Raw genomic sequence first — 26157 nt, forward strand, 5'->3', positions numbered from 1 at the left:
GTATATATGTATGTATGTATGTATGTATGTATGTATATGTATATACACATATATATACACATATATGTGTTTTTTTATCTTACATCAACAGAACATACTAGTTGCATTTATTTGTGCACTCATGCATGTGCTTGCATTGAGAGCATCCTATTTTTCCTATCTTAAAGGAAAATAAGCTTATTCGTCGTTAGAGGGAGAGATTTATACCAATTTTATGTTGTTTCATTAAATTTGAATTCAATTCAATTAGCACAGTGTAAAGACTGCAAAAAGGGGGATAACGGCTAGCCTGGCTCTGTCCTAGTTAAAAAAAAAACAACTTCTGGCTGTAGCCTTATATTTAGCGGACAGACATGTGAGTGGTAGCAATCTTCTCATTTCACCATCAGCAAGTGAATAAGCGTATTTCTGAAAATATCAAAGTATATGAGTAGAAAAATGTTTGAAAACGGACAATGTGAAGCAGTGCAACCTCTAGATTTTCTGTACAGTAACTCTCTGTTGACCCTGCACCCCAAGTGACAATGCACATTGTGATGAAGACTATTTGCGTGCATGTGAGTGTGTTTCCAGGACTTTGTTTTGCAGCAGCTGCATCAGCAGCAATGGTAGCGCTGGCAGCATGGCGTCTCTCTGGCCGGGGTTGTGTCAGCTACAGAGATGAATGGCCCTCTGCTCTCGGCCCACTAAGTAATCCAGCCAATGATGAATCGCTGCTCTCACTGACACCCAAATTGGAATCATTGGGTCCTGGAGCCAAAACTGGGGGGGGCGGAACAGAGGGCCTCTGGTGGTGGCGTCTAGTCATCTGTTACTGTGTCGCTTTCCGAGGCCGCACAAGTTACCCCCCACCCCCCTCTGCTCAAGGCCTCTAATAAATAGAAAAACAAAGGGCCTTTCAGGAATGTGTCACATTGATATCCCTCCCCATCGAAATGGTGCTACGATGATAATCCACATTTGGAGTTATTAGAACGATAGCTGCAGCCAAGGCCCCTCATAGAAGAAGAAAGTTGGTAATGATAGAAAAGCTGTAGCACAATCATCAGAATTTAGCTTTTTCCCAAACCTTGAGATGATTTTAAGGTCTTCCTTTAACATGTAAAAGTCTCTAACAAGCTTTGTTATGCTTTCTCATCATCCCAAATGCTTCTCACACTGTATTTCATTCAGTGGATCCAGCCTTCAGTTAGCCCACATTCTGCTAGCTGTGGCCTGAGTCTGTTGGCGGCGCATGTAAAACAAATCCCCCAACACAAGGAATGACTTAATGAACTTAATGAGGTTTTCTAATTACAGAGGGAAGTTAGCCCATGTCAAATGGGCCTTTTCTGCCTTCCTTGACATGGATTAACAGCCGGACTATTAAATCCAGCCCTGCATTACAACAGAGAAGAGACAGAAACACAATAAGTCATATCTGCTGTAATTCTGGCCTACATTCAGATGTACATTGCTTCATTTGAAGTGAATGAAGCTTGTATTTTTTAGAACAGACTGAACGAGCCTTAGGCACGATCCGAACCTCCACTTGAAACTTTCTCATGGATGGCGAATGGGGAATAAAAACAGGAACAGAAATGTTTTAGTGTCTGAACCATGAAGGCCATAACCTTCATATTAATGGGTTTGATAAAATAGACTTATTTCATGAGTTTGGACTACTTTCTGCCATTTACATGTCTTCTTTTTTTCCTTTGTGTTTTACTCATTGGTGCTCTTTTCTCATTCTATTTCTGTCTCTTTCCCCAGTCTCTCTAAGTCCTCCATGGCAGGGTGGATGATTTACTTTGTCATCATTAACACATCAAAAGAGCCAAGTGTGTATTTCAAAGTCATCTGATAACTGATACTCTTTAATGGCGCACTGGAACAGTAATTAATTTCAAAAACATCCCATTTATTTGTTCTGGAAGTGAATGCTCCCACCAAAGCAGCATAAATCCTGTCTGTTTCTGCAGCTCAAATTAATTTACGTGTTGCGTCTCCTCGCATCCTTTGAGAATTTAATTATCTCAGCAAACAGGCTCTGGGTGTGTTGAATATACATTCTATCAGCAGAGTTGTTCTGAAGCAACAACAGTACAGAGACATGTTGCACCATTCTGACACTTCTCTGTCGTTCCAGCCAGTCTCGAGTCTCTTGCCACGAACATGAGGACAAAACTTTAGAAAGAAAACAGGAGATGAAGTACAGATGGGATCATTGAGAGCCTCTTAAGGCCACCAAGTGGGCCCCTCTATTCCTTAGCTAGAGTCTCCTCTTCACTTTCCTGTTAGCACACTTGATCCGAGTCAATCCGGAAGCCTAAGTGCTCTGGATTGCAGAGAGTAGCTTTTTATCAAATGGGGGCAGACGCACGAAGATGACAGTCACTCTGTCATAACTGACAGATGGATACAGAGCTGAGTTCACATCAGGATGGATGGCCGAGGTGGATTGAGGACATTTCCCACAACAGTCAGTCACGTTCAGAAAGCAGAACACTGCCGTCGCATCTTTGCTGATGTGAAGCTTTTGAGTGATTTGTATTCATGTAAATCATCAGGTTAGGACATGATGAGTTGCTGAAGGGTATGTCATTAGCATGGCATGGACCTCAACAACAATACTGAGCCTTGTTTGAGATGACAGGCGAGTGCACTCGCTTTTCTGGCTGCCTCACACTCAAACACACACACATACACATTATATGGACACAATTATATATTTACATTTCCAGTGGTATTTTCATTTTATCACTAGCTGTCCAATTAAGCCATCACATTGTTCCAAATAAATCGATTAGATTAACTTAAATTCAAATGACTTTGAAAAAGAAATTGTGGCGAATGTTATTTTTTTTGTATTAAGTTGAGGAAGGTTACAGAAGCTACATTGGATGTTTAAAGCATTTATTACTTTTAGTGATACACTAACTTTTCCACCTCAGCCAAGTGTAAAAACTTTGTTGCAATATTTCAAATATTTTGCAAAATTTCTGTGTTTTGTTTCCACTCTGTTTTTTTTTAATGCACACATTAAAGACAGGCTCTCAGGTTTGCAAGCTTTAATTTGATTTCTGTTCACATGCATTTTTAATATTATTTTCAAGCTGCTTGTGTATTTTTAGACTTGCATGCTCAAAGTTTGGGGTTAACATTGTTAGTTTTCTAGATTTGTAGCAAATGAGTTAAGCTTGGGAAGAATCATCTGAATTGACTGAATAAAATATGAAAGATACACAGTGAGAAACAGATTTCCCACATAAATTTTTAACTCCAAATCAAACTGGGTCCTTCTTTTGGCTGGAAGTCATCCACTTTTAAGTTGAGTAAGCAAGACATTGTGCTTTTATTGCATATTGATTTCACCAATTTCGTGGGTGGAAGACTCGGACATGTTTCTGTAAATGAATACCTTTCCTTTATTTTGTTTTTGTAAGGGCAATTCAAATATTAAATCAGGTTTGAGTGATTTACGGGAGTTGAAATATGACAATAAAAGAGTTACAGCGCTCTGTCATCTTTGTTTTGACAGACGATCCTGGCACAGAACACACACGCACATGCAAACAGCCAGACAAACAGATATGCACACTCACGCACACAAAGTCAGCATGATTCGTTGGGGATTTTCTCACAAATCGGCCCCCTAAAGGGAAAGAGGCCGGCATAAATCAGCTGGTGTCAGGACTACAGACACCCACGGCTCCTTATCACCACATGCAGGCGGACACACTCACAGATTGATAGGTAGATAGTCGGTCTGACAGGCAGGGCGACAGGCAGCCAGGTAGAGAGGCTTACAGAAGCATGCACGCAGGGCGAAGGCAGACAGAGGGAGGCAAAGGCAAAAACCTGACAGGAAGAGGCAATAACACGGGGCAAAGGCAGTCATTACAAGGGCACTGGTCACTTGCTACTGAGTTAATGATCCTCATTAATGAAATTGTTATTAACTCTTTCCATTTATTTCTCAGATTCAGCACAACCAAAGTACAGCCTACAGCCAGTTCATGAAATCTTTTACATTTGCTATTTAAAAACACAGTTTGTGTGCTATGTGGTTTGTTCCTGGTACAAAAAGAGAGTTGGCCACAATGAGACAACGCTCTGAGGGAGGCCTGTGGCTGAAACATGTAAGCAATGATATTTTAATAAAATGCAACACTCTGCAGGTATTGTTTTCTTTTAATGGTGGGCCACCTTTGTTCTACTTTTGAACTGATTGTATTTGATTGTTTTGTATTTTTGAGGTCCAGCAAGCACTCGGAACGCACCCTTGCTGCCCTTTTTTTAATACTGGCCACAAGTATGACAAGTGATCCCTGGGAATCCTCACAGGTTGATGACCCATGTAAAGCAGCGTAACAAACGTGAAACTCATGTAATATTTGCAAGTACTGCAGCAGTGCAAACTTCCCCAAATCCAATAAAAGCTTGACAGAGCTGCTAACGTTAGCCTGAACTCTGATAGCATCCAATAAGTGGAACCCTGTACAGGGCATGTGCTAGACGTGACGACAGTTTAGTCCATTTGTTACACTTTTGCTTTCATGTTATTGGTTTTGGAAATGATAAAAAAAAAAAACTCTTTAAATACAGAATATTGCTGTTACTACAGCCCCAGGCAAAGCGTGTGGAGAAATGCAGAGCCTGATAGGCCTGCTGTGCCTTGTTACGGTTGCTAAACTATTGCCAATTGCTGCAGAAGTTCTGTTACCTTGGGTGCAGACAACATTTAAGAAGCAGAGTCATGTGCAAAAAACTTAAACAAAAACAAAAGGCCTCATAAGATTTACAGTACTGGCTGAAAGGATGTAGCGCTCTTTCCCCTCTGATCTGTATCGCTGTATGGATCTAAACAGACAAAAGCTTGTATCACTGTCAGAGAGCATTGAGGACACACTGTATCGTGCACAGCTATGCCAAACTCCATTTGTTTCCACCCATCAGAGTCTACTAGAGCAATACTAAGCTGGTGTTCCATTTCATAGGCTTGTCTGTTTTGGGTCATGCACTAGAAGCAAAATGCTTTGCCTACACAGACAGCAGATAACATCTCTGATCCCATTATTTACTCTGTGGAAGACTTAAACATTCCCTGTGGTGTTTTCTTTTTTTCTGGGGGGATGGTTAAAGTTAGAAAAGTTAAAAATTAGTTTTCACCTGGTTACTCTAGGGAAGGTCTCACGACGCTCTTCTTGTAGTTCACAAATAGGCACAACATTGAGATAACTAAATATGTGGTATCACCCCAGAAATTGCAGCTATCCATCTGAGATCAGAGAAAATTAAGCAGTGGTGTGATTCACAGTAGACATTTCAGGGAGGAAACAGAAGGACACACACACACACACAAAAACACCTCTGCTGAAAATAAGAATAATATTGTGATACTTTTTTGAGGCTTTGGCATTGCGTCACAGGTCTCCTAGCAACCATGGCTGGTGTCATGGAGGTCTGCTGGTGATTCGGCTGTGCCCAAATAATGAGTAACAACCAGAGGAGTAAAATATAGGTACATAAGGATGTTGATTCAGTGAGGGTGTAGTGTAGGTCAATTGAGGAACACTGAAAGTAAATGTCAAAAGATTGATGGTGTTGAACGTGTCCAGATTTAGACTCATTACAGCCTAAATTACATGGCAAAAAATTTTACTGAACTGATCTTAAGCTGTAGCTTCTACCACCAAAACACTCTTGTAGCAGTAGTTAGAATGGCAATGAATGTTAACAAGTACTCACAGCTAATGTAAGCTGAAATACCACTCACTTTTGCTGATTGTTTACATTTATTCATTTAACTGGCGATTTTATCCAAACCTGTAACACACAACTTTGACATATTATCACCTTATAAAGTGGCTAGCTGTTTGGGTGTCCCTCTGGAGGGAAATATCCGGTTCTTTAGCTGCTAGATGCTCTACTAGCTAGTAGTCCAACGAAGGTTAAAATGAAGGGCAACTGGACTTGGTTGAAGCTACTGGAAGATTTCGTCGTTTCGTCCCTTATCCAAAGGACTTCTTCAGTTCTGACTGACTGGCAGGGAAACTCAGCTATTTAACCTCAGTGGGATCGTTATCCCGGGTCATCGATATCGCTGGTTCGTTAGTGTTCCTTGTTGCTGTGACGACAGTCGTTACAGTCGTTAAGACTACCTGTGGCCAAGACTGAACGACCATCGTTGGTATCTTCACCTGAGGCCAATAGGTTACGTTTGTTGAGTTTCCTGGGAAGTGATGGATAACTATGACCTGGATGACTGAGAATTTTCATAGACTACTAGCTAGTAGCTAACTCTTTAGCTATCTGTCTTTTGGGGCTGGGCATGCAGCGGTCGGTTTTGTAGCTAAAAAACAGCTGTCTGCTGCTGCTGGAAACAAACGCTGATGAGAGTGGTGACACTAAATCATAACATTAAAGTGTCTGGCCAGAAAACCAAAACAATGCGCTGTAAGACACTAAACGATGCAGCTTTAATGAAGCAGGCTAGTTTAGAAAAGCAGTGAAAGTTACTCCTAGTGGATTCTGAACTTCCTCTAGGTTCTATCTGAGCCTTGATTGTCAGCAATCAAGGCTCTAGAGATGGTTAGCTGGCTAACTATTTTGTGCATTCAGAATGCCGTGGACCTCCATTATGGCCACCACTCAGAGAAGACCTTCACACTCCCCTTTATTAAGATAATGTATTTTTATATTTGTGCGTAAAGCTTATTTATTATTTAGTGTAACAGTGGTTACCATCAAACATGTTTTGGCTTGGTGAAACATTGAAAGATACAAACATTTCTATCCTTCATGCTCTTTCTCTCACATGCCTACAATGAGAAACACTGTGGGCAAGAAATCTCTACACACACACAAACCCAAGCACATCACATTTCACTGCATCTTCCCACATTGCTTCCATCCAGCATTTAGGGAAGTATTGTCGAGGCCCTTCCCAAAATAGATCAGCCTGCTTTAGCTTCAAAAAGACGAAGCACAAATGAGCAGAAACACCAGTCTCCTCACTAAGAGTCAGGTGTGCTGCGCACTTCAAAGTCAAAAGGAGCCGTGAATGCGGCACAAATGAAGCCTCCGGTGTGCCGATTCAAACTTCCACATCTCTATAATGACCTCACTCTCCTACACGATTACTCATCATTCATTCAGCCACTGCTGTGGTGGGAAGGTAGTGCTGGCTTGTGGCTCACAGAAGATGTTAGGGGGGCGGGAGGTTTGCGTGAATGAAAACGATTTGGAGTAGTTTGGATAAGACTTTATGATGCCCCCTCAGAATAATAGTCAGTTTTACTTCTATGTGACGTGTGCCTCGCTATGTTGGGCTTCATTAGCTCATTTTTATCTTTAGCTTAAATATGGTGTGATTGCTGCTTAAGACTTCTGTTTATGGCTTACTTCACTTTGATGCTACCTACTATTACACTGTGAATTTCACTCCTAATGCTTTATGTCAGCCTGAAAGGGTGATAAACTCTATTTATTCAGCTGAATTTGGATGTGTTTACCCTCCACTCCACCCAGTTTCCCACAAAAAAGTTCAATTGCCTCGTTAAAAATGGATACTTATAATACACACAGTATAAAAAATCTCCCACCCTCATCCCCAAAATCTATGAAAATGCAACACATTTTCGAGTGGAGGGGCAAATGGGACAAGTGCTCTTTCCCCCTTTTTGTTTTCTAGACTAAATGAAGATAGTGGAAGTTACAGTTGCGTGGACAGAGGAAGTATAGCTGCAGCCACGGAGAAGGAGAGATCAGACACGCGCTGCGCAGACAGATGCGATGCACCCCACTGATTAAATGAATAAAATAAAATAAATGTTATGTAACGGATCATGAGTACACCGTTACATACAACACAGTCATCAGGACCCACAACTCCCCTGTCCCGAATTTCACCTGTTCATCTGGTCATCCTAACACAGGGCTAACGTTTTTCCCACGAGTAGCTACATGTGCCACTTACTAAATGAAAAGATTTAGGAGCACTGTGAAAACCAGTGGAGAACTATGATAGTGGAAGACGCTTGTGCATGAGCTTTACAATATTGTCAAAGCACAGATTTATTGAAAATTTGACACATTGAAAACAGCCTTTGAAACATGGACACAGCTTTTTAAAACAATAGTCACTCGTGACAGAAAACCCTGCTGTGACTGGCGCATTGCGGCTTGTGGAATGTCCGTTTTTTGAACTGGGGAAGGATACACGATACACCAGCACTACCCACACAACCCACTCCACACTTGATGTAAATAAGATAACTGAACAATATTTGTAACAATTAGTAAAACATGTATAAATAGAACAAAGGGAATATATTGCTGTAAGAAGGAGGCGGCTAAAAGGAGCACATATTGACACAATGGCATCTGTCCACTGCAGATGCACTATCCACAACCTGGAGGAGTATAAATTAGTGTATTAGTATAATTCTATAACAATAAATAAAAAGAACAATTTTAATTGATAGTATACCTTTAGTATAATATTAATATATTAATTACATTATGTTACAATATTCATTAGGCTATGATTTCATTTAATAGTATAAAGCTTACCACTTGTGTAATGTTACCTTCAGTTGGACAATACAGCAATTTCACTTTTGTGGTTTGTTTCCATTCTATTAACACTTGTGCAAGAAAAAGGGCTTGTATTGTGGTTTGTCTGTAATTTGTTAATGCTAAGTACTAACTTGTCAATAATAAAACCATTCATGCATAACAATGATTTCAGTATTGTGAAAGTTTGCTGTAGCACGTCAAACTTTTTTAATGTCCCGCCCAATCCAGGCTGTGATTGGTCGGTTCATGAAAAGTGACAATGACAATCGCTTTTATGAAAAGTTGAACATGTTTAAACAAAAGGCACCGATAAAGCCAAATGGCCAGCTAGCCAGACCTTGCTTATCTTATCCCCATTATGTCTGTCTTACTGCTTCAGCTACCGACCACGCATCAGTCTTGCTGTTTTTCTATAACAAGCTTCTCAAGTAACACACAGAGCAACCAGCAGATTGGAATTACTCCCGGCACTCCCATTGGCCAATCCGACCATGTTTTGAATGCAGCAGGGTGGGGGTTCACGAGTAGTCTTTACTCGCACATTGTGCTCGTAAATAATTTTTCCGGTTCACACTTCTCTTAATCTCTTAGACTTTTTGATCTAATGAATAAACAAAATAAACTCACTACATGTCAAGAAATAAAATATTATTTCACCAATTTTTCCTATCAAACAGAATAACCTTGATACCTCTCCTGCCCCTGCCCGAACCATGTCTCCATCATCCCTGGAGTCAGAGTTCTGGTTGCAGCCACTGTAAAACTGGTCTCCATCGACAGGGGTGCCGCACAAAAATCTAGTCCCTGTACATTCTTCACCCTAGTCCTACGCCCCTGTCTGTCAGTCTCTGAGGCTGTGTTCAGTTCACTTGGAGGCTGCTGAGCCCAGATGTGTTGCCTGCTCACCCAGCTCTAGTTCTGCCCATTCCAGACTCAGTCAGCTAATAGGACCGCATATTTAGCTGCATGGCTAACTAGCTAATGGCAGTTAGCAGCACTTATGACCTCATACGTAATATGTGGACCCATGATCTTAGACATTATACCCTTAAAGCTTTAAAAAAAAAAATAACATTGTGATAGAGAAGACATGGGCTTCATCACATGGGGCCAGACAACATTAAAGATTCTGGTTCATGATGACACAACACATATCTTCATTTCAGTAGCACAAAATCACAAAATAACAAATACAGCAAAAACCTTTTACAGTGTCTGAGTGCCCACATTCTACAACTCCATTATTCAGCACACATCTCAGAAATTGGTGACTTCTCTTTTTTCTCTCTCTTTCTCTTCAGTTCTGCTTGACTGTACATTTGTTTCATGCTCAGATTTTTTTAAACCAGCTGTGCATTAAACCAACTGTACAGTGATGTGCTCCTGAATGCAACACCCAAGTGGAAGTCAGTGTGAAGAGGCAACGTGTTTCTCTGCACAATTATTCAGTGAGTCAAAACAGTGGCCAATGTGTGTACAGTATTTGTATAAATATATGAAATATCTGCTTTATTATTTCCTGAATTTTGATTTGAGAACATTAATACTGTGAATGATCCAAGTAACTTCTTTCCAGTTCAGGGAACATACTGTCTCTTCATAAAAACTGTCTATCTTCATAAAAACCCTCAATTTCAGACTTCACAAATTCAGACCATCAAATTACATTTTTCTGCTCTACCCTCTTATGTAGTTTGCAGCTTTTTCTACATGAATTCAGAAAATATTTTTAAGTTACTTGGGACTAGATTGGACTAAAACAAGCCCTAAGAAAAATGCAGACACTTTTTCCTTCTCAATTTAAGGAAATGTAAAACTGATATTTCTAAGATACTGAATGCCCTGGAACTTTCCAAGTCCCTTTGCAGCCAGTGTTACCACAGCGGCATCCTCCTCTGCAACATTAATGTCATTCTCAAGTAGCCAGGGAAAGTGCTTGTCATTGGATAAAAGTATTTTTCTCTCCCTGAAAAATAGATTGCTGTGCAAGCACAAGCCATTTACATTTCACTTTTCCAGTCCCCCTTCCTGTATTCTTTTTTCTGTTTTTATTGTATTTTGGATAAAAATATATCGTCAAAGGTATGCATCATCCAGTGTGTTTACCCAAAGCAAGGCTTACAGCTCTATCGAAGCTATATGGCCAATAGGACACTGTTGGTATAAATACGGACATTAAGACCATCGCTGTCAACTAACAAGCTACCAGACTGATGCTTAATTTCTTAGTCTGAATGCATCAACATCAAAACGTTCTTTAATTGACTTAGAATCACACTAAATATAGAGCATAGAATGGGAAAGGGGATATTATGAGCTGTCAGATTGCATTCATCACAGTCTTCTTTTTTCACTCTGGGATCGTATGGAAAATTGAGGCCGAGAAACCTGTGGGGAAACTGAGGTTGAGATCCAGATATTGCCCACAACCATTCATGTCAGTGTGTGAAACGTTATGGCACATAAAACTGACCATTTGCTGAACCCCTCCCCTGAACAGCGATTGTCCAACCATAGCTTAGCAACCGCAGCAAGGCATGGCAGGGCTGTCAAGCTTTGGATTGCATTTGCATTTAAAGAGTTCAGATGGTGGTATGTCTGTTTTTTTATTCATTTCTCTTTTTGTCATTAGCCTTTCCAAAACCAACCTGATAAAAATCTGAAGTTGGTCCACTGGCCCACTGCTCCCTTGAGGGATGGGTTAAAGTGCAGAGAATGAATTTCGCAACGTGTATGTGACAATAAAAGTATCTTCTAGTCAGTTAGCTCAGTTAGTTGTGCGGCTAGCTGTCCTATTAAGTGACTATACCGGGACTGGGAGCTGGGAGGGCAGTGTTTACACCTGTGGCGCAGGGTCTTTGGACTGCTAGGAGGAGGTCAGGCATGGGGCGATGGGGACCTAGCAGGGAATCCTGGGGGGCCAGGCAACACCAGAATGGGCACCAGAACCTGCAGCCAGGCAAGCGGGCAACAGAGTTGGGCAGCATGGCTAACTAAGCTATCTGGTTCAGACTTCTAATTCAATCTTTTGAATATTCTTATTTTGTAATACATGCATGCTTGTGTGAGTTTTCTGGAGACTCGAAAATGAAAATCTCTCCACCTCTCCTTGGGTAATGAGGGTTAAGGAGCTGTTTTACAGTGAAATGGTCAGACTCCTTTTACATTTTATATTTCCCTTTCTTTTTCTGCCTTTCCCTCCCTTCTCCCCTTCATTCCAACAGTCAGATGGCTCGAGTGAGTCCCAAGCGACCAACCAGCCGGGCAGCCTGAAACTTATGACTAGCCATGTTCTTCAAACATCATGCCGCAACCAAAGCATGGCAGGATGACAGATAGTCCCTTCAATGTATAGTGACAAACAAATTAGTGCAAAGATGCTTCTCACTGCATACCAGATGTGTTGGGCTCTGTGGTATGGAACAGCCGATGAAAAACTGTCCACGTCCCATCTGTGCTTTTGCCGTGACCATCGGTGCAGCAATTTGTGCTGAACAAAGTAGTGCAAACAGCCAGCCTGATTATATGTGTCATAATGTAAGGCATAAAACACTTCTGGGAAGATCACACGGAAGCCGGTGGGGTTATTTGATGACAGGAGAGGGAGGAAATGAGCAGAAAAGGACAGGATATAAGTAAAATAATGAGTGGATAAGAGGGCGAGGTGACTGGCTTATACAAGTGAAAGAACAAAAATTGGGGGAAATAAATGTGGCGAATAAAAATTTCTTTCAGCCCTCCAAACATATAAATTGTGGTTCATATTAAGTTGCACCAAAGAAAATCACACTCCTTTCAGCTATTTTTCTCCCTCACACCTTCCCTCTCCTCAGAGTGTTGCTTTCCATTTCTAACCGCCGTCCAGGCTTGAGCTGGTGACTGCAGGGCTGTGACACGAATGGGCCAATTTGTATCTAACCTCACACCTACCTATTGACTCCCACACACTCTGAGATTGGAGACTACACACGGGGTCACATCACCATCTGAGTGCCATGTCAGCACGGTTGTGCACTTACTGCCGAGACAGGCAATAAGCAACACAATGTATTCTCTATTCTGAGTGCACTGGCAGGACAGGATTTCAGCTCTAAGCACACAAACATGATGAAAGTTGAGAGAACGTGGGAACAGTAGGATTTGATATTCATGCTTTGCATTGGCGCAGATGACAGAGAGAGGGATAAATGTGGAAGGGAGATGAGTACTAACACACTGAGAGGCAGAGACATTCCTGACCTGCTTAGTGTCATTACACCGCAGACTTATCTCGCTCGCTCTGCCTTGTAAATACACTCGAGTGCTTGTTATCAAACGAGCGTGGTGACAAACCTCATCCAGGTTTGAGTCCTCAGCTTCCTCTGCATGCTTGTAAATGAGTCATTCTCATGGATGACAGGCTACATTAATATTCCGTTAAGAAAGGAAGCGAGTGCGCATTAAATCCAACATTTATCAGCTAGCGATCGTGATCTGTGTAGTAGAACTTTGAAAAAGTTATGCCTGTTTGCTTTTAATTGCCAAAAGGTATTCTGGGGAAGGATGGCAACAGCATATGGGATTCATTTTGCTTATTTCTATTCCTTCTCCATCTCCAGGCCGCACTGACATTTCAACTAGGGTTTAAGTAAATTTTTAGGATGACATATTCCTTTTGTGTTTCTTTGCCTTCACTCTTTTCATAAAGGCCTCTTCAGCACTTTAAGGTACCATTGTTGAGATGCTGCTATTTTAGCGCTAAAAGCTTTTGCAGTCAAACACAAAGCCGTCTAAAGGCAACATACTTTCTATTCAAAACGCATGATGCCTAAAAAAAACATACTTTTATACAGTTCAAGCATGAGATATGACATTAAAAAGCTTTTATCATGACAGTATTCTCAAGTTTTATCCCTGCATTGAAAGTAAGCGCGGCTCCCAGAGGTGAGTGCTTGAGGAGATGTGAGCAGTGTTAGGCGCCGGTGTGGTCATAAGCCCTGCTGTAGCCTTGCACTGTCTGCTGGGCCTCTGTGACAATCCACAGCCGTCACACACACTGAGCAGGTTCCTCAATGACACTCAACCATGGCAAGTCACCTCTCAGAGGTATGAGAGTGTACTCTGTGTCTCGCTGTCAAAATGGAATAGCAAAAGAAAAAAAAAGTAAGAGAGAAAGTGGCACAATATGATTAAGCAATTCACTGTCCACTGGAGTTTTTCTGCTTATACACTCCAGAGTTGAATACATTGTTGTATTCTGTGACTACCTCAGTTTCACTGAGTAAAGTAGCACTCGCTGCCAGCACTGCCTATGAATTCAAAAAGGCTCTGCTGAATCTTATCTTTGATTGTATTATAGAGTGTAGGACAGCAGGGCCTAGCTGTAGTATTTGCAGCATTAAACAGTAATGGAATACAGCAAGCAATACAGCAAAATGAAAAACCATGTGAAGTGGAAAAAAAGATTGAAATATTTGACTTAAAGTAGCAAAATTAATAGAGAGTAACACCTGTTGACCATGCTGAGAGCAATCAAATGAATGAAACAATTTTTGAACCAAAATACTGCACATTATACTGTACGATATGTTGTTTCAATTTACAGTGTTTTTGGGAGTGCCCAATGATATACAGTACCGTACACTTTATGGGACCATTATTTTTCTGTCAGATCATGATAGGAGGTAGTTCAACTTAAAAAAATGTTTTTGCTTCTTAAACTGCTGCCAAAACCTGACTTCATTGCCATCTACATTTATTATTTAATTAATTATGGAATTATCTAAAACACAGCAGCTTCATAAAGCTGGTGTTATAACGGTGACTGCATTAAAGCAAGCCATATACCATCAGAGGTATTTTGTAAGTCTTACTAGTAAATCTAAAAGTGCACTTTCAGGGGACACAAAACCATCAATTTAACACCTGAGTATGTTCAAGGTAATTTCTTTATCATTATACAACACAAGGCTGTACAACAAAACTCAAACGTGTAGTCCTTTCATGCTACAAACATAGATCATAACAGATAATTAACTTTATATTACATTAACATATAAAATAAACAAAATAAAACAATGTAGGTCTATACAGTTATTTATATACATATATACATGTACACCCAGTAAATAATTTTGCACAGAGTTCGCCTCCTCTCATCTTGGCAGAGTCTTGCACTCTGTCGGCTCGGAACATGGTCCACCCGTCGAGTGCTTCATCCGGGATGCTGATTGAGCAGGTCTTTGTAAACATGTGGGCACAACAGTCTCTGATTTCCCATTGCTTGGCCAACCTGAGCCCCATTTCATCCAGACTGGAGATTACCCAGGAGCAGCCTTAAGTCCAAGTGGGCCAGTCCTTCTTTTTTTTTAAATTTGAAGTTTGTTTGTTCATAATTCTTTTTTGTATCTTATCTGTTGTAATTGTTGAAAGTTTAATAAGGAATTATTTGCAATCAAATCGGATAAGAGGAAATGTGAGATTCTTAAACAAACCGATGTGAGAATTTCAGAGAAGTTTAATCAGTCTCGTTCTCAAAGGGTGTCACATACAGTTTGTAACAAGATTAAATGAAAAGCAATAGCTACCAACCTCAGTCCCTAGATGAGAGCAGGAAATTACACAAGTAAACAGAAAGTGAGACATTTGCCTAAAGGCATCAACATGAACACCACATGTCATATATATACATACATATGATGTGAATGATGTGTTTGTCCAGTCCAAACTACAATATATCGTATTTCCATGAGCATTACCGCATTTATATAAAATACTATAAAAGATTGACGGTTCAATCCCCGGCTTCCACCAGCCCGCATGTGAAAGTGTCCATGGGCAAGATGCTCCAAATTGCTCCCAAAGGCTGATGGCTGATCAGTGGAGTGAATGTGACATGTAGTGTAAAGCACTTTGAGTGGTCAGAAGACTAGAAAGGCACATTACCAAAGCTCATATAACTCTGCACAACATATCATCCCTTCAAAAAGACAGCATCAGCAATAATACACCCAATGTCTACAATGAAGCCTCTGTCCTTGGCATTCATGGCCAGGGGAGCAAATGTAAAGCAGATGGTCTGCCTACTTTTTCCTCACTGCTGCTAATCAGGTGCTAAATAGCCATCAGTCTGTGCTAATGCATCCCCGTTCCTCTTTTTTACTCCCTCTGTCCTCTGTTAAAGGATAATTCTAGTTATTTCAAAGCTTACATAACTTCAGTATGTCTGGATCAACACTCAGTACAATAGAAACTTGATTAAAACACATCCTTCCACCCTAACCTGGTGTTACCAGAGCCTGAACAAAAACTCATATCCTGTTAGTAATTAACACAAAGCGGTTGATGTGAACAGCGTTCCCCACCTGACTGTTTATTTTTACACAGAAGTCAATATGTATCGAGCCCAACATCAGAGAACCAGGGAAAACACACATCTATCTGTGTTTGAATATGCAGATAATCTCGTGTTAATGGGTCTCGTGGCAGTGTTAGTTTTTTATGGTCTTATTGTTGGATGGTTCGTAAATGGACCTGAATGCATATTAGCCATTTTTACAGGAATGCATTTTTGAAAATGTACTAATTATTTGCATCTGCATTTATTGATATTCTGCTTGCTAATTAATTATTTGATGATCCAAGTTATGAAGAGAATGATATGAAGGGGGTGTCCCATTTTCTTTTTCTAGGCAAAGTGGTAAATATATCTCAAACCAAATGACAGTTTAAAAAGGGAAATCACAGACCATGAAAATAAAAATCTTTCTGATGAATGAAAGTTGTTTCCTTTGTATATCAGTTAATGCAGATACAACAAGTTGGTCGGAAATAAACAACATAATAAACTAAATTGTTTCTATTAGTCCCGGTATAAAACTGTTGCGGTTGTGGTTTCAAAGTAGTCTGACCACCTCATGCGTTCAGTCACTAACTGATTTGTAATACAGGGGTATTTCTGTCAAGTAAAAGTCTTACACAAAGGCTGCCTCCTTTGAATCCCTCCTTGCTTCTCAAATCCTCAGAACATTGGAAAGTCCTTTATGACGGCAGAACTGGATGAATGAGCTAGCAGCTTTGCTGTGAGCAGTAGCCTAGAAAGTGCCTACCAATAGCCTGCTTGCAAGGTGTTAGGAAACATCTGTAAATTGGGGATACAGAAAATAACCTGTGTTACACATACAGTACTCATTACTTAGAAACATATAATGCATAGTGACTTGGGAAGTGGTGGGGCCATGAATTATATCAGGGGCCTTGGCCCCTTTGGCGGCGCAGCTGTATTCTATACCAGGATAATAGCCCTTCCCCTCTTGACACATAGACATGTCAATTGTACTGCAGCTTCGATAGTGAACAGTCATGTCATGGCAACATAAAATTATAGCATCATGGAGTTTTTATTAAGCATGGAGTTTTTATGTAAGTATACAGATAAAAGTTGGAGAGGACACTTAACACAGTGTCTATTTATACATTGCTTTTTGCTCAGAGATCAGATGCGAGAAGTGACAGGAATCGGGTTTTAAGTGCTGTGGAGAAACAATAGAGCCTCTCATTTAGTGGCTCAGTGGCTTTCAATCTCAGGCTTGCAGGAAGACATTGAGAGAAAGATAGAGACAGGAGAGAGAGAGAGTCAATGATTTCCCCCAGCGCCCGTTTCAATACCGTCTCCTGTCGCTCATCTGACCCATTCGTTATGCTGAGCCATGGGGAAATCTGATTGGGCTCATTACCGTCTCCTCACAACTGATACAGGAAGTGCAAGGAGAGAGAGAGAGAGGGAGAGAAAGCCTGTTCTCCAGCTCATTGTGAATGGACACCATCACTAGTATTGTCACTATCAGGGGTGTATGGCCATCTGCCAAGGCTCTCCCTATCTAACCTGGCTCTCCCTTTCCTTTGTGCTGTGGAAACAAATGAGCGTCGTCTCCTCTCACTCTGTCCCGCTGCAGTCGGGGATGAACGTAGCTAGCTGAGACTATTGGCATGCATTGTGTCATCCATTCGGCTGGCTGGTGAATAAGAAGGGATGAATGGCAGATACTGTTAAGGGCATGTAAGGTAACAATCCACATCAGCGGTGGTGATTGGTTGTACATTTCATGAACTTTGCTCCAGGCAGGATTTTTCCTCTCAGCTTAGAGGCTTTAACAGAAAAGATTGTAGATTCACCTTTCTGGCCCAAATGAAATTCTGATATCATGTAAAGGGAGGATATAACTGTACACGGGGGGTGACAAATATGGCCTCACCACAGACTGTTTAATCTCTTTCTCACCAACAATAAGTAGCACACACAGAAGAAATTTAAGTCAGAGGGATGTGCATTTACCGACAACATGTCACATGATTTTGAATGTGATCGAGCTTTCAGGCGGTCTAACAATATGGCCGCCATATGGCACTCAACAGCACTGCAGTAGCTCTGTTAACAGCTGACCATGTTTATAACACGCAATACTGTATCAGTAATCCAACCCCTTATCTTGATGTACATAAAACATAATTAAAATTCAAACATTCTGGCCTCTTTAGTATCATACCATTTAAAGGATTAGATAACCAGTTTATATGGGTGTAACCTACAGAGACTTGTAGTTAGTGCACAGTAGATAAGGTATACAAAATTTGAACATTCCAGTAATAAATGAATAATGAATGTTTGCTTGTTTAAATGGAGAAGTTTTGCTTGTACCAAATTTCATAATTATGTCAGGTAAACTTCCTTATTAAACTTAAGTCTTTACATCTCCACAGGTTCGGGACTGCTGATGTGCACTACTCTGTTTTGTTCCATTTTGTACTAATTGTCCTGTAATATAATCATACTGCGTGAGCTCTCTGCAGTGTGTTTTAATGTACAAGGCTGAAAATATGCTGCATCTCTCTGGGAAAATCAACCACACTACACACTGTAAACCACTAACAAAAAGTGCCTCGGACGTTATACACAGCTCACTCATAAATCAGGGTGAAGGGTGTTTTTGCCAGCGCTTCATAAAGCTATCAAAAAACAATCAGAGGTGGCATTTCAAGGATGACCTCTAAACTGCACTGCTTACCACTGCGCAGTTGATTCAGCATCAGAGTTATTGAAAACATGATGATATTTTCTCCTCAATAGCTACTTCCTGAGACATTTGAAATGAACCGTGGTCCATTGAAAGTGAGAAGAATTGTTTTTGAGGGCTACTTTGAAATTATTCATACCTGAAGAGCTCCATACAGAAAAGCTCTATTCTGGCTGTGAACTTTGTGATCTAAATAAAAATCCTCTGAATACAGAATAAAAGGGTCTATTGAGGCTTTTATGCAGCCCAGTGATGTGGCCGACGCAGCAGCAAGCATTGAGGATTGTGCCTTGACTTAGTTTTCCTAATTTACAAGGATGGAAAGAGTACTAGAATATTTTACTCATGCAAGAGTGAAATTACTTGTGGAGGAATTGACTCCGATAAAAGTGTAAAGTAGGTCAGTTAAAATGTTCTCTGAGTAAATGTTACTATGCTAAATTTTTTAAGTGTGGGGGGGTATGGTGACAACTATTAAATTAAAGATTTACCTTTTGAATTGTTGAATTAACTATTAACTAATTGTTGAATTAACTATTAACTATTCAATAACTATAATGTCTTCCGGACATATCCGAATGACTACGGTGATAAATTAATATTACCCTTGATGATACATTAACTTTTCACCCAGCGCCATCAGCAGGTCAAAATTCAGTTTGTCCAGTACTTTGGTTTATCTGCAAAACTACTTATCATTCTCATCAGCATCCACCGCATTTTTGTTTACCGGTCATTTCTAGCACGCTAACGTGCTAAGCTAAAATTGTGAACACATGCTGTGCCTAAACCTCCCAGATCTACAAGTCACGGAACACGTCGAGGAATTTCTCAACCCAAGAGAGAGAAGGCAAAACAGTTGCGATGAGCTGGTCTTTTTGTCGAGATGTTGGTTGACACACTACACGGGATAATGTCATCAATTGTCGTAATTTTTATTCTAGACACCCTAAGTCTGTCGGGTCAGGCTATTAGCGGACTGATATCACGTAGTCTGAACCTGGCGTAAGACAGCAATAAAGGAGATAGAGATAAATATCAAACTGCTTGCTTCTGCTTGCGCCCTCTAAACCTGTAGATCGATCAATCAGATCAACTTTATTGTCCCATACACAATCATACAATATAGATTTAGAAATGGATTTGAGTGTGACTTTACAGCATCAGCTTGTTATCTAAGGAGAAAACATTTGCTTATGCTGTTGCAGCTTCTGGTTTTAAAGTCCATGACATAGTGTAAACACTGGGTTCATCTGTTTAAGCTTTGGTATCTCACTGCCCAGTGGGCCCTTTGACTTGGCCCCTCAGCTAAACAGGAACAACATTTTAGGCCACCGTGTGAAAGCACAGGCTCCTGTGTATTAATTGTCTGTAATTTCATGCTTGATGTGAACATTTGTCTTTCATGCTACAAAGGAACTGGACACATTTTGTGTACAAATGCAAGAATGAGCTAAGAAATGCTATACCAGCCAACTGCCCCTTAAAACCCCCTCATTTTGCCACTTTTGTAAACATACCAGACAGCCATGTTTTTTTTACTGTAAAAAGGGCTTTGGGGGCTTTAAAAACAATATAGACTGATTTGAAAATGGTCTTGATAATGACCCTGTTGGCCGAGGGAGTCATTTAGGGCCAAATTGCTGCTTGTGTTGGGCTTTAGTCCATAATTAGGTCAGAATGCAAATGCTTGTATTGTGATTTTGGTCCGTGAGGACTAGCACAGCTCCAGCTTCAGTGTTTAGAGTGTATCCATGTGTGTCAGAGTGACTCATTGAGCCCCTCTAGTGCTGTTGAGCTGCGAGGAGAGAGAGAGCACCGGGGGCCGAGCTCATTCACAACCTTGCGCTCTTATCAAAACATGTTTATTGCACTCTAATGTGGCACCCCGTTTATGCAGCTTTTAACTCTCTGAAATTGTTGCTGCTGCAGGCCTGAGTGTTGCTCCAGGACTGTGGTGGAAGAAGGCAGGGAGCCTGGAAGGGTGTCTTTACCCCAGGCTCACCCTCTAACCTTCCACACTACTACATAAACTAATTCTACCTCATTTTCTTCCTCTTAGTTTTTCCTACTTCATCACCTCCCCCTTCTTCTGTCCACCTCCAGTTCCTCCCTCTTGTTGCATGTCCCCCTTTCCTTTCTCTTTTATTGATCATTAGTTGATGTTGGGAAGAGGGAGGGGGTGTAATTAAGGAGCCAGACTGGTCTGTCAATTCTGTTCAGAGCTGCATGGAGTGCACCAGACTAAGCAATGGCCCTAATAGGGCTTCATACTGTAAACAACACGCACACCTGGACAGCCGCAGGCCCAAGGGAGAAACAGGAGAGCCACTGTTGAAAAGTTAGCACTGATAAAGAAAGGAACTTTATTACCAAAGATGTAGTGTGTGTACGTGTATGGAATATTTTTGTGACATGAAATCAAATCAAAACAAAGTGAGGTGTACTTCTATGAGATGGAGATGCATTGTCTATGCCAAAATGAACAACAATCAACTGTTTCATCACAGCGAGGGGGTGGAACCATGGGCGGAGTTTAGGTTTGCTGTTAGTTGCCAACAGCTAAATAAAAGCGAAATATTTCATACATAAAAAGTGAAATACATACAAGGCCTTGTGCAACATTCCTTCTTATACAGCGTGTAGGAATCATTTGAGAGAATGTGTGGCATTCAATATTAAGCCAAATAAAATAAATAACAAGACATAGCTATGTAAAATTAACATTGTCTTCACCAAGTCACTATCATGGCTTGCCAATTTACTGAGAGTGTTTTTCAATTTTACTGTCATATTTCGTCACAGCTACTAACAGCCCATGTGGTAGTTGCTAGAACAAATCTCTCACTCCACACTCTCTTTATAGGTCTTTATGCCGGACACTGTCCGGTATCATCCTCTTTTGCGTACAACATTGGAACATCACCTAACCTACTGTCGGCTATAACATTCTCTTGTCTAATAACTCTGTGACTGTCACATGACCGCTTTGCTTTAGAAATAAGTTTTTAAGCATCTAACTTAATGTTAAATCATTCCCTCTAAACTTCTGTCACAGCACACAGTGTTGCTCTGATGACAGGTCATTGACAGCTGTTCTGTTATATAATACCACTACCGACTTCCACTTTTTACTTTTTGGCAACATTTCTGTGAATCAAACTTTCCCACAAATTGAGCGGAACAGGTAGCCTAATATGGCAATTTCAGGGGCGCTGATTGTGTGAATGATCAAATCATGCTCAATGTTTGGTGAATCTAAGAATACGAAATGTTCTTGCATGAGGCCCAGTGTGAATTATTTGTTAGATTTTTTTTATTGAGTGTGTGTGCCTGTGTGTTTATAGGTTTGTGTTTTTTTTTTCCTTGGGGGCATGTATGCATCGTGGTCCACGCACGGGTGACAGAGAAACAGCCTTGTGTGCGTACTCCCGCTCACTTATGCTTCGTCTCTGTCCCCGTGTTAGGCCGACGCTGATCTGCGGCTTTAATCGATATAACTATCAAAACATCTCCGCCGCTGCCCTCTTGTTGACTCTGCGTGTCTCTTGTCTCTCCTCCAGAGAAAGTCAGTATGCTGTCAGCATTGATCGCTCCTTTCAAGTACATAAGCCCTGGGACCAGCAGCACAGAGGACGAGGACAGTTTAAGTAAGCTGCTGCCTCTTTTCTTTTTCTCTGTCAGCACGCTACGCTAATTCCCTCAGTGGCAGGCCTAATATGGAAATGATCTCTCTGTCACCCACATAATTAATTATTTGGGAAATGGGCTATTTGATTACGCACGGGTGTCAGCTTGTGTGTTAAAATCTGTATTATCTTATAAAAGTGAGCTATTGAATATTAAATTTGAGAGTTTGTCACAAATAAGTCATTAGATAGGTACATGCACGCCTCCATACACTATCATCTAGAGCTACAATCTGCTCCAGCCCACCAGTGAATGTCAGCACTTGATCCCAGCCTCCCACTCCACCATTAACATTCTTGTGGCAAGATCTGAACACCCTATTTCTGTTCATTTCCCATCAGAAATGCAATACACCACCACTTGCCCGTAACTAGGTTTGAAGAGCATGTCACAGCTGTTCAGACTTTGCTCTCACACAGGATAGAAGTGTGAAATAAAGCGGGCTACGGAAAATCCATCCTTTCTTGGAATGTCTGCCACTCTGGATGTGATCCCCACCCCCATTACAAATAGGATTGATGCTTTGCATTGGCCACAGGGACCAATGTTTCCCACTTACGACACAGATTCAGAACCAATTTGGAGGCAGATTACAGGATGATTTGGCAGATAACATCGCCATTTTTAGGGGATTTGTATTTGGATTTTAAAACACTTAAATATGATAGAGCCCTGCGGTATGAAGTGGGCTCGGCTCAGGCAGATGATTGTAGATTTGTTCATTACCATTTCATTGTGTATCAAGTGGCTCAATCTGCCTTGGGAGATTTTCCTTGATTCATTTTGCGAGTGTCACACAGTAATTCTTTTTGCTCTTGTGTTGGAAGTATTTTTTATCACTTTGAATTACATTGTTTCCTTTTTGCTGTTATTATTGCAGGCACTAGCAGTGCAGAGGTGAAGGAAAACCGTAACATTGGCAACTTAGAGGATCGCTCCGTAGGATCTCCAGAGTGCCAGTCGCTTTTCTGCTCCGACTCCGCGAGAAGTGGGAGCTCTGGTCTGAAGAGGAAACGGCCACTGGAGGAAGACAACAATGGGCACTTGTGTCAACTCCGCTTGATCTATAAGAAACTGTCCTGGTCTGAGGCACCAAAGAATGCTTTGGTGCAGCTCAATGAACTTCGACCGGGCCTGCAGTACCGCATGGTGTCACAGACAGGCCCGGTCCATGCTCCTGTCTTCTCCATCGCTGTGGAGGTGAATGGGCTGACCTTTGAGGGCACAGGCCCCACAAAGAAAAAAGCTAAGATGAGGGCGGCTGAGCTGGCCCTCAAGTCCTTCATTCAGTTCCCCAACGCTCCTCAGGCACACCTAGCCATGGGAAACATCTCGAACCCTTCATCTGACTTCACCTCAGATCAGGCAGACTTCCCAGACACACTCTTCAAGGAATTTGAGTCTTCACAGTGCTCCGATGGCCTCTCGCTCTGCAACTCAGCAGCAGAGAGCGAGCTACTATCGAGTGAGCTACTAAGACATGGAAGGTTGCTTCGCCATACCTTAGACCTGATGGTACAGGCTCAGCAGAGGCTGGGTGGTATTGTTCCAGAGCCAGAGGCCCCTAAGAGCCCTGTGGCGTTGCTCAATGAGCTCCGACCGGGCCTGCGTTATGCCTGCCTTTCGGAGCGAGCTGAAGGCCGACGGCTGCGTAGATTTGTGATGGCTGTGCGTGTGGACGGGCGGATATTTGAGGGCTGCGCTCGCAGCAAAAAGCAGGCCAAGAACCAGGCGGCCCAGTGTGCTCTTCAGGCCCTCTTCAACATCAGGACAGCCCCTGAGGGGAGGACAGGCCTCAAAGCCAGCAGGAAGAGCTGTCCTCATTTACCCCAGGTGAGTACAGGCACATCCCTAGTGCCTGTCTTTTGCTAAGCTTCTTTGGCAGCTACTCCACTTCCTACAGGGGCCTGTAATGACCAAAACAGCAGGCATGCAGCGAAAAGCCAAACACCTTCCAACAAGTAATTAAGAAGGAAAAGAGATAGGAGCTAAAAAGAGTGGGGACAGAAGGGAAAATCATGGCAGCGCTGATAAAGATATGTGTAAGCAAGCTGGCATTTACTTTGTGTCAAAAAACAGTGCATATAGTGAACATACACATGATACATTGCCCGGGTCTTGAGTAAACAATGTCTGTTTGTTGGTCTATTTAAATAGAAAAGCATGTAAATGAAGCTAATTATTGTCCTTGTGCCTCTGACACAAGAAATCTGCATCGCAGCCCAAATTAGTTTTTTTTTCAGAGTCTTATGTGTTTGTAGAGCTGTAATTGGGAGAGTTTTGTAATTTTGCAAGATCTCCTGTTTCCTCATGTGTGGCATCACAGTGTCTACAAACATTAATTCAATCTGTGGCCCAAAGGAGATAGAAAAGCAAAGAGCAAATCGACAAACAAATCACCGAGCCCAATCCCATGCTCATTTACCCAAATATGTAAATAGCAATCAGAGCAAGGAAACTAGTTTTTGAGAAACTTCGGGAAATTGGAGAGCCTAAAGACATAGTGGCTGGATTGGCTGGCACTTGTTGACAGCCATTTAAAACTTAATTTCAGCAGAAGAATTTCATCCAAAGTAAAACTGCCCTGAGTAGATAGTCACACTGATTTCAGTTGTTTACTATTGTTTGCGTAGAGAAAAACCTTATATCCCAGCTGTCCAGGTCACTGGCATGTTGGCAGCTGCAAGTGAAACTTTAAATTTCCCCTCTACTTTCCTAATACTACACAAAAGAATGTGCAAAGCGCCACACTCTTGAAGTCTTAAATCTAAAAATTAAGCCGCACACATCCAAAGCGTCCTTTCCCTAAAGTATTTCCTTGAAGCCTTCTGTCGACAGACACGCCACCATATTGTGCTTCTGCGCGTCCTGTAGAGTGTTTGTCGTATTAACATTCTTTTCCAGCCTTGAAGAAATAAACTGGCGAGAGTGTCCTTCCCCAGAGCACGACATCAACCCAGCAAACGTGCACATGTTTGCCTGGGAGAAACTTTTTCTTTTTCTCCCTGCTGCCACGGTGTCTAAAAGGATTTTAAGAGGATTTGCCGCACCCGTTTAGTTCCAGAAAGCACTTGCTTGTGGAATTTCTTGAAAGTCAGCCGTGCTGTCTGCCAGGCAGAGAGAGAGGCATTTTATTTTCATTGGTAAAGAACAAAAGCGCACATACAATATGTATGAACGTATGTGTGGATAAACATATGTTACCAGGCATGTGTTTGTGAGTATGATGTGTTACATGTCTGAACTGTTGCATACTGGTATTGAAAAACCTTACAGCTCACATACACTCTCTCAATGTTTGCATGTGTGTCAATCTTCTTGCCAAGCATTGATTGCATGGGCAGCGTTTGACTACACTGCAGCTGTGACGCGTAATGTGGGGGTGGTTGCCAGCTGTAGCCTGGGGGTAATGCAAATGTTATGGTGGTATGCCAAGTTATGTGTTCTATTTTCCCAGAATTCCCTCTGGCTGTACCTGCTGCAGGATAAAGCTTTTTTGGAAAGATGTTAACAGTCCTGCAGTATGTAGCAGAAACCTCTCTCCTGACCATAAAATGATATGGTTCTATGTGACATTTGATGAAAAATTTGTAATTCATGTGACACTCTTCTTTGAAAAGTTATTAATATTTTGTATTGGTATATTTTTAGTTTCATGTTTTAGTTTCAAGTCATTCTGTAACCTCGTTCTGCGGTTCCAGCAGTCCAGCTGTGAAGGTTCCACCTCCTTACCGTGTTGCCTCAATGCTTTGTAAATCGAGTTAAAGGAAATGACAGTGCTCAGTCTGTGGTTTTAAAAGAACTTCTTGATTATTCATTTTAACAGACACCTTATGAATGACAGGCGGCACGG

The 26157-nt window shown here is 41.4% G+C and overlaps 2 protein-coding genes across 4 annotated transcripts in view; one reads left to right on the plus strand and one right to left on the minus strand.

Moving 5' to 3' along the window:
* The window catches only part of LOC123979218 (WD repeat-containing protein 37-like), a 1096407-nt gene that overhangs the window by 993877 nt on the left and 76373 nt on the right, over positions 1–26157 (minus strand). The gene's annotated exons all lie outside the window — the stretch shown is intronic.
* Positions 1–26157, plus strand: part of adarb2 (adenosine deaminase RNA specific B2 (inactive)) — a 171363-nt gene that overhangs the window by 90219 nt on the left and 54987 nt on the right. The window contains exons 2-3 of the mRNA XM_046048636.1: positions 22178–22264; positions 23185–24137. Of these exons, the coding sequence (XP_045904592.1) occupies positions 22178–22264; positions 23185–24137 (1040 nt within the window). The remainder of the gene's footprint in view (positions 1–22177; positions 22265–23184; positions 24138–26157) is intronic.

Source organism: Micropterus dolomieu, linkage group LG01 (assembly GCF_021292245.1).
Source record: "Micropterus dolomieu isolate WLL.071019.BEF.003 ecotype Adirondacks linkage group LG01, ASM2129224v1, whole genome shotgun sequence".
Classification (NCBI taxonomy): domain Eukaryota; kingdom Metazoa; phylum Chordata; class Actinopteri; order Centrarchiformes; family Centrarchidae; genus Micropterus; species Micropterus dolomieu.